This window comes from Mesoplodon densirostris, chromosome 7 (assembly GCF_025265405.1).
Source record: "Mesoplodon densirostris isolate mMesDen1 chromosome 7, mMesDen1 primary haplotype, whole genome shotgun sequence".
Lineage (NCBI taxonomy): Eukaryota > Metazoa > Chordata > Mammalia > Artiodactyla > Ziphiidae > Mesoplodon > Mesoplodon densirostris.
Genome location: NC_082667.1, coordinates 5,225,147 through 5,239,203, shown reverse-complemented (window position 1 = coordinate 5,239,203; position 14,057 = coordinate 5,225,147). Strand labels below are relative to the sequence as shown.

The 14,057-nt window shown below is 48.5% G+C and overlaps 1 protein-coding gene across 1 annotated transcript in view; it reads right to left on the bottom strand.

The window, feature by feature from the left end:
• Positions 1–793: 793 nt before the first annotated feature.
• CPT1A (carnitine palmitoyltransferase 1A) overlaps positions 794–14,057 on the bottom strand; it is a 65,403-nt gene continuing 52,139 nt past the window's right edge. Inside the window, exons 15-19 of the mRNA XM_060103000.1 lie at positions 8,115–8,249; positions 6,430–6,582; positions 5,625–5,738; positions 5,286–5,378; positions 794–2,994 (exon numbers count right to left, since the gene is read on the bottom strand). Of these exons, the coding sequence (XP_059958983.1) occupies positions 2,908–2,994; positions 5,286–5,378; positions 5,625–5,738; positions 6,430–6,582; positions 8,115–8,249 (582 nt within the window). The 3' untranslated portion in view covers positions 794–2,907. The remainder of the gene's footprint in view (positions 2,995–5,285; positions 5,379–5,624; positions 5,739–6,429; positions 6,583–8,114; positions 8,250–14,057) is intronic.

Here is a 14,057-nt window from a genome sequence, read left to right as displayed (position 1 = left end):
ACCATGCTGGGCAGGATCAAGGGCCTGGAGCCTTTGAGCACCTGCAGTTCCTAGATGCTCTTCTGGCCCTGTTGGATCGGCCAAGGCCGGCTCTGTCTTGTCATTCAGGCCTCAGCTCAAACCCACTTTTTTTTTTTTTCGGCCACGCAGCTTGCTGGACCTTAGTTCCCTGACCAGGGATGGAACCCGGGCCCCCTGCAAAGGAAGCGGAGTCCTAACCACTGAACCACCAGGGAATTCCCCCAAACCCATTTCTAAATCAGCCTCCTCCCCGAGCCAGGTACTCTTCCCCACCATACACACACACCCACACACACACACACACACACAAAGTGCCCAGGAACCCTTAAGACCCTTTGAGAGGTTTCCTTGGTTCTCAACCTCCTCCCAATGAAATGTGATCTCCATGACAGCCAGAACCTTTTGGGGTCCCTGCTGTATTCCCAGTGCCTAGAACAGAGCTAAGCATACAGTAGGTGTTCAATAAGAACTGTGGAGAAAACAGAATTCATGTAATTTACTGAGCACCTATTATGTGTCAGGCGCTGTTCTAAGCCCCGGGGCAAGGGTGAGGATGCACAAATGAACACAGCAAAATCCACAGCCCTTCTTAGCAGCCACCCTTCTCTGTCAGGTGTGTGAATCGAGCGATGTCCACTCTGCCCAACCCGAGGCCTTTTCTGCATATCTTGGTTGGTCACCTTTGTCCCAAGTGCCTGAGCCTGGTACTTGACCTATAGCCTCCTTATCAGTATAACAAAAGACACAGAAAGCAATACTGTGGTAGACTGGAATTAATGTTTTTATTAATGATAACATTCATACTGCATTTCTAAGATTTATCCAAAAAAGCATATTGTATTTACATGCAATGGCCAATTCAAGATAACAAATTCAGACCACAGCTCCGTTAAGACTATGGCTTATTCCAAATTCAGTTAAATACATCATACTCCTACCCCCTGCTTTCAACATGTACAATAAAAACCCATTCTTCCTCCTTTTAGGGAATATAAAATTGCATTGATAACTGCACGGATTAGCAGTGATTACATTTGAAACACTTAAAACCTGAGAGACAAGCCCAAGTAAGTCTGAGTGATAACATGTCTGTGCTCGAATTCACCCGTGAATCATAATACAGACTGGTCAGTGGTCAACAGTGTATGATTTCAGTGGCCCTGGCTTCGACTGGGAGCTACACCTCGCTGAGGCAGAGGGGCTGTACCCCTCACGCCTCCTTGACTACATAACACAGATGAACAGGGCCTTTTGTTGCTGTGGTGGTTAGATGTCCCTTTTTGCTTTTTTCGTCTGTTCTCATTTCTGCTTGCTTTTAAAAGAAAAAAAAAGTCTTTGGCCCATTTAGGTGGGGTTTTTACATCACAACATGTACAGGAATAAAATATGCACGTGCTCCGCAGCAAGCGCCTTCCTCTTGCTCCAAGGGTTCGGCCTCGTCACCGTATCGCTGGAGTTCAGAACTCTTAGAGCGGCGAGCCCCACCAGAACATAGTGGTCAGAAAAATAAATACATGATTTTAACAGATGGACAGCTAAGCTTGTCATTACAGCCCAGAGGCAGTGGGTATTATTTCATTCCATGATCCGTTCTTTTTACATTAAATACTGAAGACGATTCAGCGCCTCATCGCTTTTTGGTCAATCACTCGATCAAGGCACTCCCGTCCAAAGGGTAGGCTGTGTTAAACCCAGCACCTGTCACCTGCGACATTCTAGGAGGTCACCGATAACCCATCTCCCTCCGTCTCCCTGGAAACGGGAGTGCGTCTCCTCTCTCACCAGCTGGGATGCCCAACCCTGACTGCCCTGAGGTTTGCTTTTCTCAAGTTTTGTTCCCTCCTCAGTGGCGAATGTCATGTTCTCCCTGCTGCCAGTTTGGGTAAGCAGGAATCCTGAGGCACCTAGGATGTTTGATTTTTCAGTGAGTGCTCCAGACACATGATCTTCGACCATCACATCCCCTGCTCCCCATTTCTGAGGCACGCCCACGTCTTCTTTTGCAGCTTAATGAGGAAGCATCAGGAAGGCAGTCTGATGGGGGAATGCAGCACAACTGCCCTCGTAAGGGAACTGGTCCTTCTGGGATACAGGGACACCACAGTAAAATGCCTACATAGGGTTATCCACCCAGTAAGTTGAGAAGCAGTAAGACACCCACAATTCCACCTAAAGACTTTACAAAATAAATCTCTCGTGCAGTCTCCCTTACATTTAGGGCCTTCCGTTTTTAAGGCACTGGGTTTCGAAGACTTGCAAGGTCAGGAAAACTAAAGATGAGACATACTACATGCTTCAAACATGGAGAGGCAAATGCAGATGACCAAACTAGACAGTGACAGAGTTACCACAGGGACAGAATGGGTTCCAAAAGCACAGCTTTTCTTGGTTAGTGCATTGCATGTGCGTTGGCTACTAACTGCTAACATCTGCAGCTTAAACAATGCTTTTCTCTCGGAAGGAAACAAATGTTTACATCGCTCTGATAAAATTAAATGCCCGTAAGTACCAAGTGTCCAGTGGCCGCCGAGGAAGCGTGCCGGGTCGGCCGTTTCCAACAAGTATGAAGTCACAGCCCCACTCATTCCATAAATCGCTCAACGACAGTTTCATCCCTTAAGAAACACAAGGCGATGGGAAGACCTTAGTGGGGACTTTAATCCAATGTCCCCCAGGTTAGGACCTGCTTGGAAGGAGTAGGGTTATACTTCATGGGGTGGAGCCTGCCGTCTAGAAAAGCAAGAACACCAAACCCTCGAAGGAAAGGAAACGTCTGAGTCTTTTAGAGCAAATTTTCATCCTGAACTACAATCAGGATTCACAGCTATTTTTCATTTGCTTTTTCATCCGAAGAGCTCATTTTCCTTCCCGGCAGTGCTAAGGGATTTACTTTTTGGAATTGGAGCTGAGCCCGAACAAACTCACGATGTCAATCATTGCTTGTTTCAGGTTCTTCCCAAAGCGATGAGAATCCTTTCATTTAAAAACAAGAAACAGAAACAGGTTACAATGTGGAAATTCTCACATTTCAAGCCTTTTCACTTGTAATCTGACTCGAAGAACTAACATTCCTTTTTGCCAATTCTCTAAGCTTTGACTTAGTCACTTAATCATTAAGTTATAGCGTCTGGAGAGATGTTAAGGGTTAACAAAGATAGCATACATGTTTGTGTGTGTGTGTGTGTGTTTTCATTTTCCATGATAGGTTGTTACAAGACACTGCATATAGTTCCCTGTGCTATACAGTACAACTTGGTTGCTTACCTATTTTATATATAGTAGTGTATATTTGTTTTGTTTTGTTTTTGAAAACTAAGGTGCTTTATTTCTTTGTAAAAACAACTTATCAAGAGTAGTTTGGGGCTTCCCTGGTGGCGCAGTGATTGAGAGTCCGCCTGCCGATTCAGGGGACACGGGTTCGTGCCCCAGTCCAGGAAGATCCCACATGCCGTGGAGCGGCTGGGCCTGTGAGCCATGGCCGCTGAGCCTGCGCGTCTGGAGCCTGTGCTCCACAACGGGAGAGGCCACAGCAGTGAGAGGCCTGCGTACCGCAAAAAAAAAAAAAAAAAAAAAAAAAAAAAAGAGTAGTTTGAACAGTACCTGTCTTATTCTTCTCATATAACTTATTGTATGGAGCAAACATCGTTTCCATGCCTCAGCTAATTGTCACACACCTTTTGAAGTTTCCATTAGCTTCCAACACTTTATCTTTTGCAGTGAAATAACTCTGATAGTTTGTTTTTCTAATTTAATTTTTATTTTATATTATAGTTGATTTACAATGTTGTGTTAGTTTCAGGTGTACAGCAAAGTGAATCAGTTATACATATACATATATCCATTCTTTTTCAGATTCTTTTCCCATACAGGTTATTACAGAATACTGAGTAGAGTTCCTTGTGCTATACAGTAGGTCCTTATTGACTATCTACTTTATATATAGTAATGTGTATCTGCTAATCTCAAACTCCTAATTTATCCCTCCCCACCCCCTTTTCCCTTTGGTAACCAGAAGTTTGTTTTCTATGTCTGTGACTCTATTTCCGTTTTGTAAATAAGTTCATTTTTATCATTTTTTTAGATTCTACATATAAGTGATTGTATGTGATATTTATCTTTCTCTGTCTGACTTACTTCACTTAGTATGATAATCCCTAGGTCCAACCATGTTGCTGCAAATGGCATTATTTCATTTTTTTATGGCAGAGTAATATTCCACTGTGTGTGTATGCATGTGTGTGTGTGTATATACACACACACACACACGCACACACACTACATCTTCTTTATCCATTCATCTCTTGAGGGACATTCAGGTTGCTTCCATGTCTTAGCTATTGTAAATAGTGCCACTATGAACATTGGGGTGCATGTTATCTTTTTTTTTGCGGTATGCAGGCCTCTCACTGTTGTGGCCTCTCCCGTTGTGGAGCACAGGCTCCGGATGCGCAGGCTCCGTGGCCATGGCTCACGGGACCAGCTGCTCCGCGGCATGTGGGATCCTCCCAGACCGGGGCACAAACCCATGTCCCCTGCATCAGCAGGCGGACCCCCAACCACTGCGCCACCAGGGAAGTCCCATGTTATCTTTTTGAACTAAGAGTTTTCTCTGGATATATGCCCAGGAGTGGGATTGCAGGATAATATGGTAGCTCTATTTTTAGTTTCTTAAGGAACCTCCATACTGTTTTCCATAGTGGCTGCACCAATTTACATTCTGTGTGGGTGTGGTTTCCCCTAATCTAAGGCTTCCCCTAATGTCAATGTGTTACATAAAACACAATAAGCAAGTGAATTCCAATCTTCTCTGTTAAAGGTGAACCTGGCATTGCCTGTCAGGCTATGTACAATGTGGAAAGGAGAGAATATAAATAAGGATTAAATGTGCCATGCTAGGAAGGTGGTCATGGGTTCCACTCACAGAGAACACTGCAGACCCCTGCTTCAATGTGTATATGTATTTCTTAGCATGTGCACACGAATCTTAGTCCACCCTCCAATGTTACAGAGAGTCTGGAAGCTGTAGAAGCACTCCAACATTACGATTTAAAACCACTCTGACCAGCAAAGATACACACTTTCAACCAAATAAGATCGATCCCTTTAAAACTATTAAGAGACTTTCAAAATCCTTGTTTTGAAAATGTCCCAACCAAGTAAGAGTACATAACTGAATTGAAATTTCTGTCAAATCAAGGATGTGCTCAAAAGAAAACAGTGAAAAACCCCAACTTTAGAAAAGAGAACTTTTGTTTTGTACTTACTGTCTCAGGGCAGGAGAACTTGGAAGAAATGTGGAAACTGATGAGCTTCTCACCCACGAGAATGTACGACACCCCATAGCCGTCGTCAGCAACCTATGGAAAAGCAGGTTTAAATGGATCCGTGGGGGAACCTCCCTGGCGGTCCAGTGGTTGAGACCCCGCGCTTCCACTGCAGGGGGCACGGGTTCCATCCCTGGCCGGGGAACTAAGATCCTGCATGCCACGGGGCACGGCCAATCCATCAATAGAACCCTGGGCAATGAGGCCACGGGCAAAGGGAATTTCTGACATTTTCACTATGAGACTGCCATCAATATCTGCAGACGCTTGGCCGCTTACCGGTCCAAAGCCGCCTCCGCTTGACACGTACTCTGGATTCCTTTCCAAATTGAACAGTTCCACCTGCTGCTGAGGGGTCTGGCTGGTGGATAATCTCCAAGGCTCAGATAGCACCTGTGGAGTAAAACAAGGAAATGTTCCAACAACACTTCCCAATTCCATCCTCTTCGGTGTTCGCACTGTTTCAGACACCAGAGGCCTATGTCCCTGAAGGCCTCGCCGGCGGCTCAGGGCAGGAGGTCTGCGGAGAGGGATGGAGCAGGTGAGGACACCCGGACTGGAGGGGCCAACACCGGCTGATGGGGTCTTAAGGCAGGGAAGGTGGCAGATACGTGGAGTAAGATTCGGAACGGGGGCAGTGGTGTGCTGGAGCTGACTGGTACCAGCTCCCCTGAGATGGCTGCCAAATTTCCGGAATTTTCCAAGCTGCTTGTTAAACACAGCCATTATTAAAAAATTAAATTTTATTGGGACTTCCCTGGCGGTCCAGTGGTTAAGACTCCACACTTCCACTGCAGGGGGCATGGGTTTGATCCCTGGTCGGGGAACTAAGAGTTCGCATGCTGCGTGGCACGGCTGAAGGAAAAGAAAAAAACACTCAGAGCTCATCACCTGCTAATTATTTTAGTACAAGCCATGGCATTCCAGGGGTTGAAGAAATGCGGCTCCAATTTTCCATGGTGAGGACAGTTGAGCCCCAAGACCCACCTGTGAGGCCAGTTCCGATTGGCAAAGCTGTACTACTGATGTACTAAGTTTTGGTTTAGCCAAGAAAGCTGAGCGGGCTGCCCCAGAAGTGACTCACCTCCTTCAAGAAAGGGGAGTCAACAGCGAGGTATTTGGACACCACATAGAGGCAGAAGAGATGGCGGTCGATCCCGGCACCGGTCATCGCCAGGCGGCACAGGTGCTGATGCTTCTTGCACGCAATCTTGAATAACTTGAGCCTCTGTTCAGCCTAAAATAACAAAAGACGGGGACTTTCAAGTCGTGCATCATGGGCTAAGCTCCAGGATGAGGCTCATGGCCCTTCTCTCCAGCGGTCCGACAAGGTGCTGAGAAATCAGGTCACTGGTGGCGGTGCGGGTGCGGGGGGGGGGGGGTCTCTGGGTAGTTGCCAAGGCGACCTGACCAGAAACCCCACTGGCCGGCTGCCGCTTCCGCAGATTTGCTGCGAACGGGGCGGCGTGGAGGCTGCAGGGGGACAAGTTGTTGGAGAGGCAGTTTCGGGGTCCTGTGTGCAGCCCACTGGGCATCATTCCACCTTTTCTACAAATGAGACCACCAAGCAGGTAGGAAAGCTCCAGCCTCCAAGTCTCATCAAGTGGAAATGACGGTCTGTCCCTCTCAGCGGGCTGCGATGTTCCTGCAGGTCAAAAATAACCCTCCAAAGTGGTCTGGAAGTTCTACTAAAACAGCGCTTCTGGGGCCTTCAGGTTGGACCCGAAAAGCCTGCTTCAGCTTCGTTTGGGCCCTGTTCAGTCAATCACAGAACGAGGTGACACAGCACCCTTCCGTGGGATATGGAGGCCCATCGGGTTTTGGCCCCCCCACTCCAGAACTGGTCCTCAAGGCTGATTCTGAAGGCAGCTAATGATGATTCTGAAGGTAGCTAATGACAGATCAGAGCAATCCGTCACAAGACCTACTGAGCTCTTCCCACAGAATCAAAAGCCTTTGCAGAACGGAGGTTCCTCCAGAGCAGAGCAAGAGCCCTGGGCCATGTCTCCTCGGGGGTCAGCAGGCACCTGCACTCCGGGTCAGGCAGAACTGGCCGTGGATGGGCCTCAGCCCCTAACTAGGTGTGCGGCCCAGCAGTTTGCCGAATTCATCTAAGTCTCTGTTCCTTTATCTACAAGAATAAACTGATGATACTTCAGCAGCCACCGCTAGGATTGTCAAAGGCAACGTACAGAAAACCTGGAGCCCCAAGCCTGCTCAAGAAGCTTCAGCATGGGCAGCAGGCTTCAGGAACCCCGAACAGAAGGCTCCTGTGATAGTCACTGTTTTCCCACCCAGACACCGACTACTTGCACCGTCTTGCAGCATCTCCCTGCCACTCCTTTATTCACTGGCTGTGTACTACTCTGATTTAAAGACTCTCAGGAAGTATAATCTGATTTATAGACGTTACAGAAGGACAGAAGATTGATGCAAACATGAACCCTTGTGTCTCCTAACAGTTACCTTTTTTTTTTTTTTTTTTTGCCACACCACGAGGCATGCAGGATCTTAGCTCCCCGACCATGGGTTGAACCCGCACCCCCTGCAGTGGAAGCGTGGAGTCCTAACCACTGGACCGCCTGGGAAGTCCCCGAGAGTCACCTTTTAATACTTTCTGTCCCTTCGAGAGGGGTGAAGGGAGGGAGATGCTGGACACGGACCTGCTGGAGAAAGTACGCATGGGATTTAATCAGGGAAGGCTGCATGTCAACCTCAGGGGCTGTTCTGTGAAAAGCACTGTCCCGCTCCCGGCCGGGCAGCACCTACCGTCTGCGTGGGGTCCACCATGGCCAGCACAAAGTTGCACGACTCAGTGGTGCAGGAACGCACGGTCTCTGTCCTGCCCTCTCGGAAGAGCCGGGTCATGGAGGCCTCGTAGGTGAGGGAAAATTTGCCCATGTCCTGGGAAAGGAAAAATATTTTAACACAAGACAGGGCATGTTGACAAACTAAAGTATAAGAGGGCATCGCTTAAGGTCAGCAGGGTAAAGCACACTTCGTCAGCTGCAGTTTTTAGTCATCGTCAAATTTCTACTCAGGCTTATGCAGCAGGCAGGTGGAAACGTCATTGGCTTTGCAAAGGAAAGCGGGGGGTGTCCAGGTTTCTGTTTCCAAATGCAACTGGTGCCATGACCTGATTTCCTGAGTTTCACACACCTGCCCGAGTGCAGACGTGGCTACGGAGGGATACAGGACAGGACCAGTAGATCGGCATGCAGGAGTAGGAAATTATTTAACTTCAGGAGAGGGGACCGGTTGGGAATGTCCTCCTCCAGGGAGCGGGAAGGGGGTGGGTGGCCGGCGCCTACAGCACACAGCCCCCCGCCCCCCAGTAGACAGGAGGGAGAGAAAGCAGGAGAGAACAGCTGTGTGGGAGCTGGCAGAGGCGGTGGGAGGCAGACGGGAGGTCTCTTTAGAACGTTCGCATTTTCTCGGTGAAATAAGTTCACCTACTGAGAGTGAGGATGGGGAGGCGGCACTGGAGTCAGAAAGGGGGTGTGAAGCAGGCTCTAAGGGCACAGAGAGTCGGTGGTCTGGGGCCATCAGAGTCAGGGCTCATGAATTAAGGAAGATGAGCCAGCGATTTGGGGTTTTTTTCCAGCTATGCAGGACCAAAGCAGGCAGACACCTGGACTGCGCTGGGGATGGGTCTGCTGTGCTTGGGGCCCCAGGGCCGAGGTCGGGGTGATGGTGACAGGCTGTGGAATCCAAGTCCAGAGAGGAAAAGAGGGAGGCAAGATGGGCAGAGGGAAGGGCAGGGTGGAGGCCCTGATGGGGTCCAGGAACGCTGGTGTCAGGGAGCAGAGGGGAGACGGGATGATGGGAAGGACTAAGGCGCCTGTGGCTGGAACCCTGCAGGTGATGGGATGGCACAGCAGGTGATGCATGAGAGCTGGGTCAGGTCCACGGGAGCTCGGGACAGCCCAGCACCCGTGCCATGGGAGGAAACCATCTGCAAACCACCTGCTCGAAGACGACCAGGTTCCCCGACATGGACGGGAAAAGTGCTGAGTGGCAGTTTGTAGACCCAGGTGATTCCTGACCAGAAGACATCCCTCTGGGCATTTGGGTCCTGGTGGCCCCAGGATGACAGGGGACACCCTGCAATAGGCCGATACTGTTAAGTAAATTCAGGAGCGGGCAAGGCTGAACCTCCGGTGTGCGAACCAGACCCGTGAGTAGCCTTGCAGGACTCTTCCCCCCACCCCTAAGGCTCGTAGGGTTGACTTAACATTGGCTGTTCCTGCCATCCTGCATGTACAGGGATGAAGCCAGCCGGCCATGGGGTCTGAGTGCCATCCCAGCCTCTGGTGGCCCCCAGTGCCCAGCACAAAGACCCACCAGCTCACACCACTCGTCCTTTAATACACCAGTTATTAAATTTCCCTTGGATGGGGTCCGAGAGGTTCTAACTCCTCATTCTGGCCTATGGACAGCAGGGGGTCCCAGGTCACTTACCAAATATGCCTTTGGGAGAACTCCCTACAGGAGGGGATCTTACTATGGGGGTGCTTTCCAAGGGGCTCATCATGAAACACTGGGGCACGGAGGGAAGGAGGGGACAAGGAAGAAGTATAAATGTGGTATTTTAGTCATTTAATACAGGTTAACTTGGGATAGATGACGCAATGATTTATTTGAAGTCAGCTTTCCAACGTCAAACTTCAACTGTATAAGTGGTCAGCGCAATCATGCATTACATCCACAATTTTAAAAAATGGCCATCTCGGGCTTCCCTGGTGGCGCAGTGGTTGAGAGTCCGCCTGCTGATGCAGGGGACACGGGTTCGTGCCCCAGTCCGGGAGGATCCTGCATGCTGCGGAGCAGCTGGGCCCGTGAGCCATGGCTGCTGAGCCTGCGCGTCCGGAGCCTGTGCTCCGCAACGGGAGAGGCCACAACAGTGAGAGGCCCGCGTACAGCCAAAGAAAAAGGCCATCTCAAAACCTCGTGGCCAATACACTGAATACTAGTGTGCTCAGACCCCTCACAGAGCCAAGCTGGGTTATGCCTGCAGCCCACTTAACCTGCTGCAACCAGCCTCCACAATGAGCCCTGTCCCTGACAGAGCTGGCCGTCAACCAAGTGTGCAGGAAAGAACCTTTGAACAGATGAATCTGATTTACACTAACAGATCACTTCAATCGATCATTTTCAACAGACTGAGTGCCATGTGAAGAATTGGTGTGGGCGGAGGGAACAAGAAAGACATTCTGGTTGTTTCTAGCTGCAACGCAAAGAATAAATATGAGCCCTTCGGTTATTAAAACAAATAATCCTTAACTTTGAAAGAGTAACTTGATTTAAGAGTCACTGTAATACGTGCTTATGCAAAAAATTAAAACAGAAAAAGATAAGAAAATGAAGATCAATCTTCAGAGCACTGCCTGCCAATGTTTTCCCTCTCTCCTTTCCAGACTTTGCATAGAATAAAAGGAGAGTCAGGAAGCGTTTTCTGTAAAATGCACGTGGTAAATATCATCGTCTTGGTGGGCCAGGTGGTCTCTGCTGCAGCTTTTCAGCTCTGCCACCATAGCTCACAACCAGCCGCGGACAATACGCCAAAAAGTGGGTATGACCACGTGCCAATAAACTTGATCTCTGCTCTCTGACATTTCATTTGATTTTCACCTATCACAAAACAGTCTTAATTTTTTTCAACTATTAAAACTGTAAGACCAGGGACTTCCCTGGTGGCACAGTGGTTAAGAATCCGCCTGCCAATGCAGGGGACATGGGTTCGAGCCCTGGTCTGGGAAGATCCCACATGCCACAGAGCAACTAAGCCTGTGCGCCATAACTACCGAAGCCCACACACCTAGAGCCCGTGAGCCACAACTACTGAGCCCACGAGCCACAACTACTGAAGCCCGCGTGCCTAGAGCCTGTGCTCCGCAACAAGAGGAGCCACTGCAATGCGAAGCCCGCACACCGCAAGGAAGAGTAGTCCCCACTCGCCGCAACTAGATAAAGCCTGCGCATAGCAAGGAAGGCCCAACGCAGCCAAAAAAACAACAAAGAAAGTAAGACCATTCTCCACTCAAGGGCCATGTGAACTAGCTGAAGGGCCCCTGTGGCCTGTGGGCCAGAGTTTGCAGATCACTTGTAAACAATGAATAACATCTTGTTTTATGACTAAGTTTTTTCACAGAATACACCATAGACATCACTTAATAATTACATAATATTCTATGTACAAAAATGCCACAGTCTAACAAATTTCACTTTGAGAACCTTTTAGATTGCTTCAAATTTTTAGAGGGCAAGCTTAAACTCATCTTTGTCAACCTGTCCTTTCACTGAATACAATTCTCAAAGTAGAATTTGCTGGGTAAACGGGTGTGCCTTCCCAGTGATTCTTCAGGCTGTGTGCGCCCCACAGATGACCATTCCCCACTGCTGAGTTCGAACACCCCTTTCTCAGGCCACCCTTCCAAACAGAGAATGTAGAAAAGCTCTTTGCAAACTGCACAGACAAAAACTCAGTCTTATTTAAGCTGCACTTATTAGATTCCTGGTAAGATTAAACTCTTGGTGTACATTCACTGACTGTTGGTATTTTTCTTCTCTTGTGAACCACGCATTTCTGCTCTGACTTTTTTCTATTGGGCGGTTTATTTTCCCGAAATGGAACCATCTAGCCAGTTTTTCCAACTCCACTGATGACTCAAGTCATTCCTTCCCACCCATGTTAAATGAATCGCTATACGATTTCACAGAACTATTCTGGCGACCAAACCTACACCATATTAATTACTATAAGCTTCTGATTTCTATATTTTTGGCTTTGAAAGAACAAGTCGCCACCTCAGCCTGCCCCGTGTCCACCTGACCACTTTTCCTTTTCAGAATATTACTGGTTATTCTCATATAAGTGTTAGCCCTCCAGATGAACCTGAAGGTAAAGCGGTCAAGCTCCTTTCCTACAATCATCTCCGGACCTCTTACTATGTTCACACTGCACGCATGAACTGGGAACATCCATCTCCACGGTGACGAGTCTTTCTACCCCAAATCACAGCCTTCTCTCCCTTTCCGAGAGTCCATCCCTTCTCGACAGCTCTGGGCCTTCCTACCCAAAGGTCCCGTCTGCTTTATAAACAGACGCCTGGGCAGTCCATTGGTTAGGACTCCACACTTTCACTGCCTAGGGCCCGGGTTCAATCCCTGGTCAGGGAACTCAGATGCCAACAAGCCGCGTGGCACGGCACGCATGCCTGCACGAAGGAACAAAGAAAGAAAGAAACACCTGGGGTCCCAGATTTTTGTTTCCAGTTTGCATCACATTTTCCTACTACGCTTCCTGCTTGGCTGTTGTGGCTGTACGAGGAAGATGCTGATCTTTGTATAATTCTGCACCGGGCCTCCTTCCCGAACACGCTTCTTAACCGTAAAAGCTTTTCCACCCGCTCCATCTTCTGAGCAGATGTGCGAATATTCCCCCTGCCCCATGATCCTGTCGGCTGCACTCGCTGTACTTCATGGAAAGCCGTCTGGGAACAGCCTCCTGGGGCCTCCTCATCCTTCTTGTTTTAATGGGGTCGCCTCCACACTTTACCTTTGAGGAATACGCTGGTGGCTGATACGTGATGGGATTGACTGTGTTAAGGAAACAGCCCCTATACTAAGAGTTATGAGACAGGATGCTACATTTTGAATGCCTTGTTAGCATCGGCCACAATGACTGGTTTCTTCTCTGATCTAGTAATATGAGTTAATCTACTATCGGATTTACTAATACCAAACCGTCCTCCTGCCACTGGTATCAACTATTGCTGGTGATTATATCTTCCCTAGACTGGCAGATGCTATTTGCCCTTCTTTTACTTAGGTTTTTTGCACCTGCATTTGTGAGCAAAATTGATCCATGGCTTTCTTCGTGCATCCGTCAGCTGAAAAGCTGTATCACAGCGGCTGAGGACATGGGTTCTAGAACTAGCTTGCTTGGATCCAAGCTCAGCTTTGCCACAAACGAGCTATAGATTGCAGGCAGGATACCCCACCTCCTCGAGTATAAAGTGGAGATGAGAAAGTACCCTCCTCGGGGTGGCTATGAGGGTTAACCGGCTGCTGCCAGCACTCAGCCCGGCACTGGGCAGGCTCCGTGCAGGTCACTGTCATGACCAGAGTGAGGCTAGTCCTGGGAGGCCATCAGGCAGCTTCCTTCCTTCCTGAAGCCTCTGGAGCAGCCCACTCTTCAAAGCCACGAAGCTGCTGCCAGCCGGTTCACACTGGCGGGCGGGCAGCTCTCCAACTACCTGTCTGTCATACACGCACACCGACCTTCTCAGACTGTCTACCTTGTCTGGGGCCCACTTGACTCATTTGTGTTCCTGCAGAAAATCCTCATTTCATCGAGAGTTTCAAATGTGTTGCTATGGAACCTGGGATCCTCTTACTAAAATCGTCTCTGTATCTGAACCGTCACCACCTCCTCAGTTCCTAACGCTGCAGACTTACGTGCCATTTGCTTATCAAGTTTTAAAAATCAAGATAATTAAATCTAAGATCCAGGACCTCAATCCCGTTATATCTTTTATTCACTGGATCTGCCAGACAAAGCTCAAGTCCCCTACAATGACTGTGCTTCTCTCCAACCGCTTTGGGTGCCTTCATTTCAGGGAAGGTGTTACTTGGGAAAAGAAAGCATCATCATGATCGTGACCATCTTTTTTTTTTTTTTTTGAATTTTATTTTTTTATACAGCAGGTT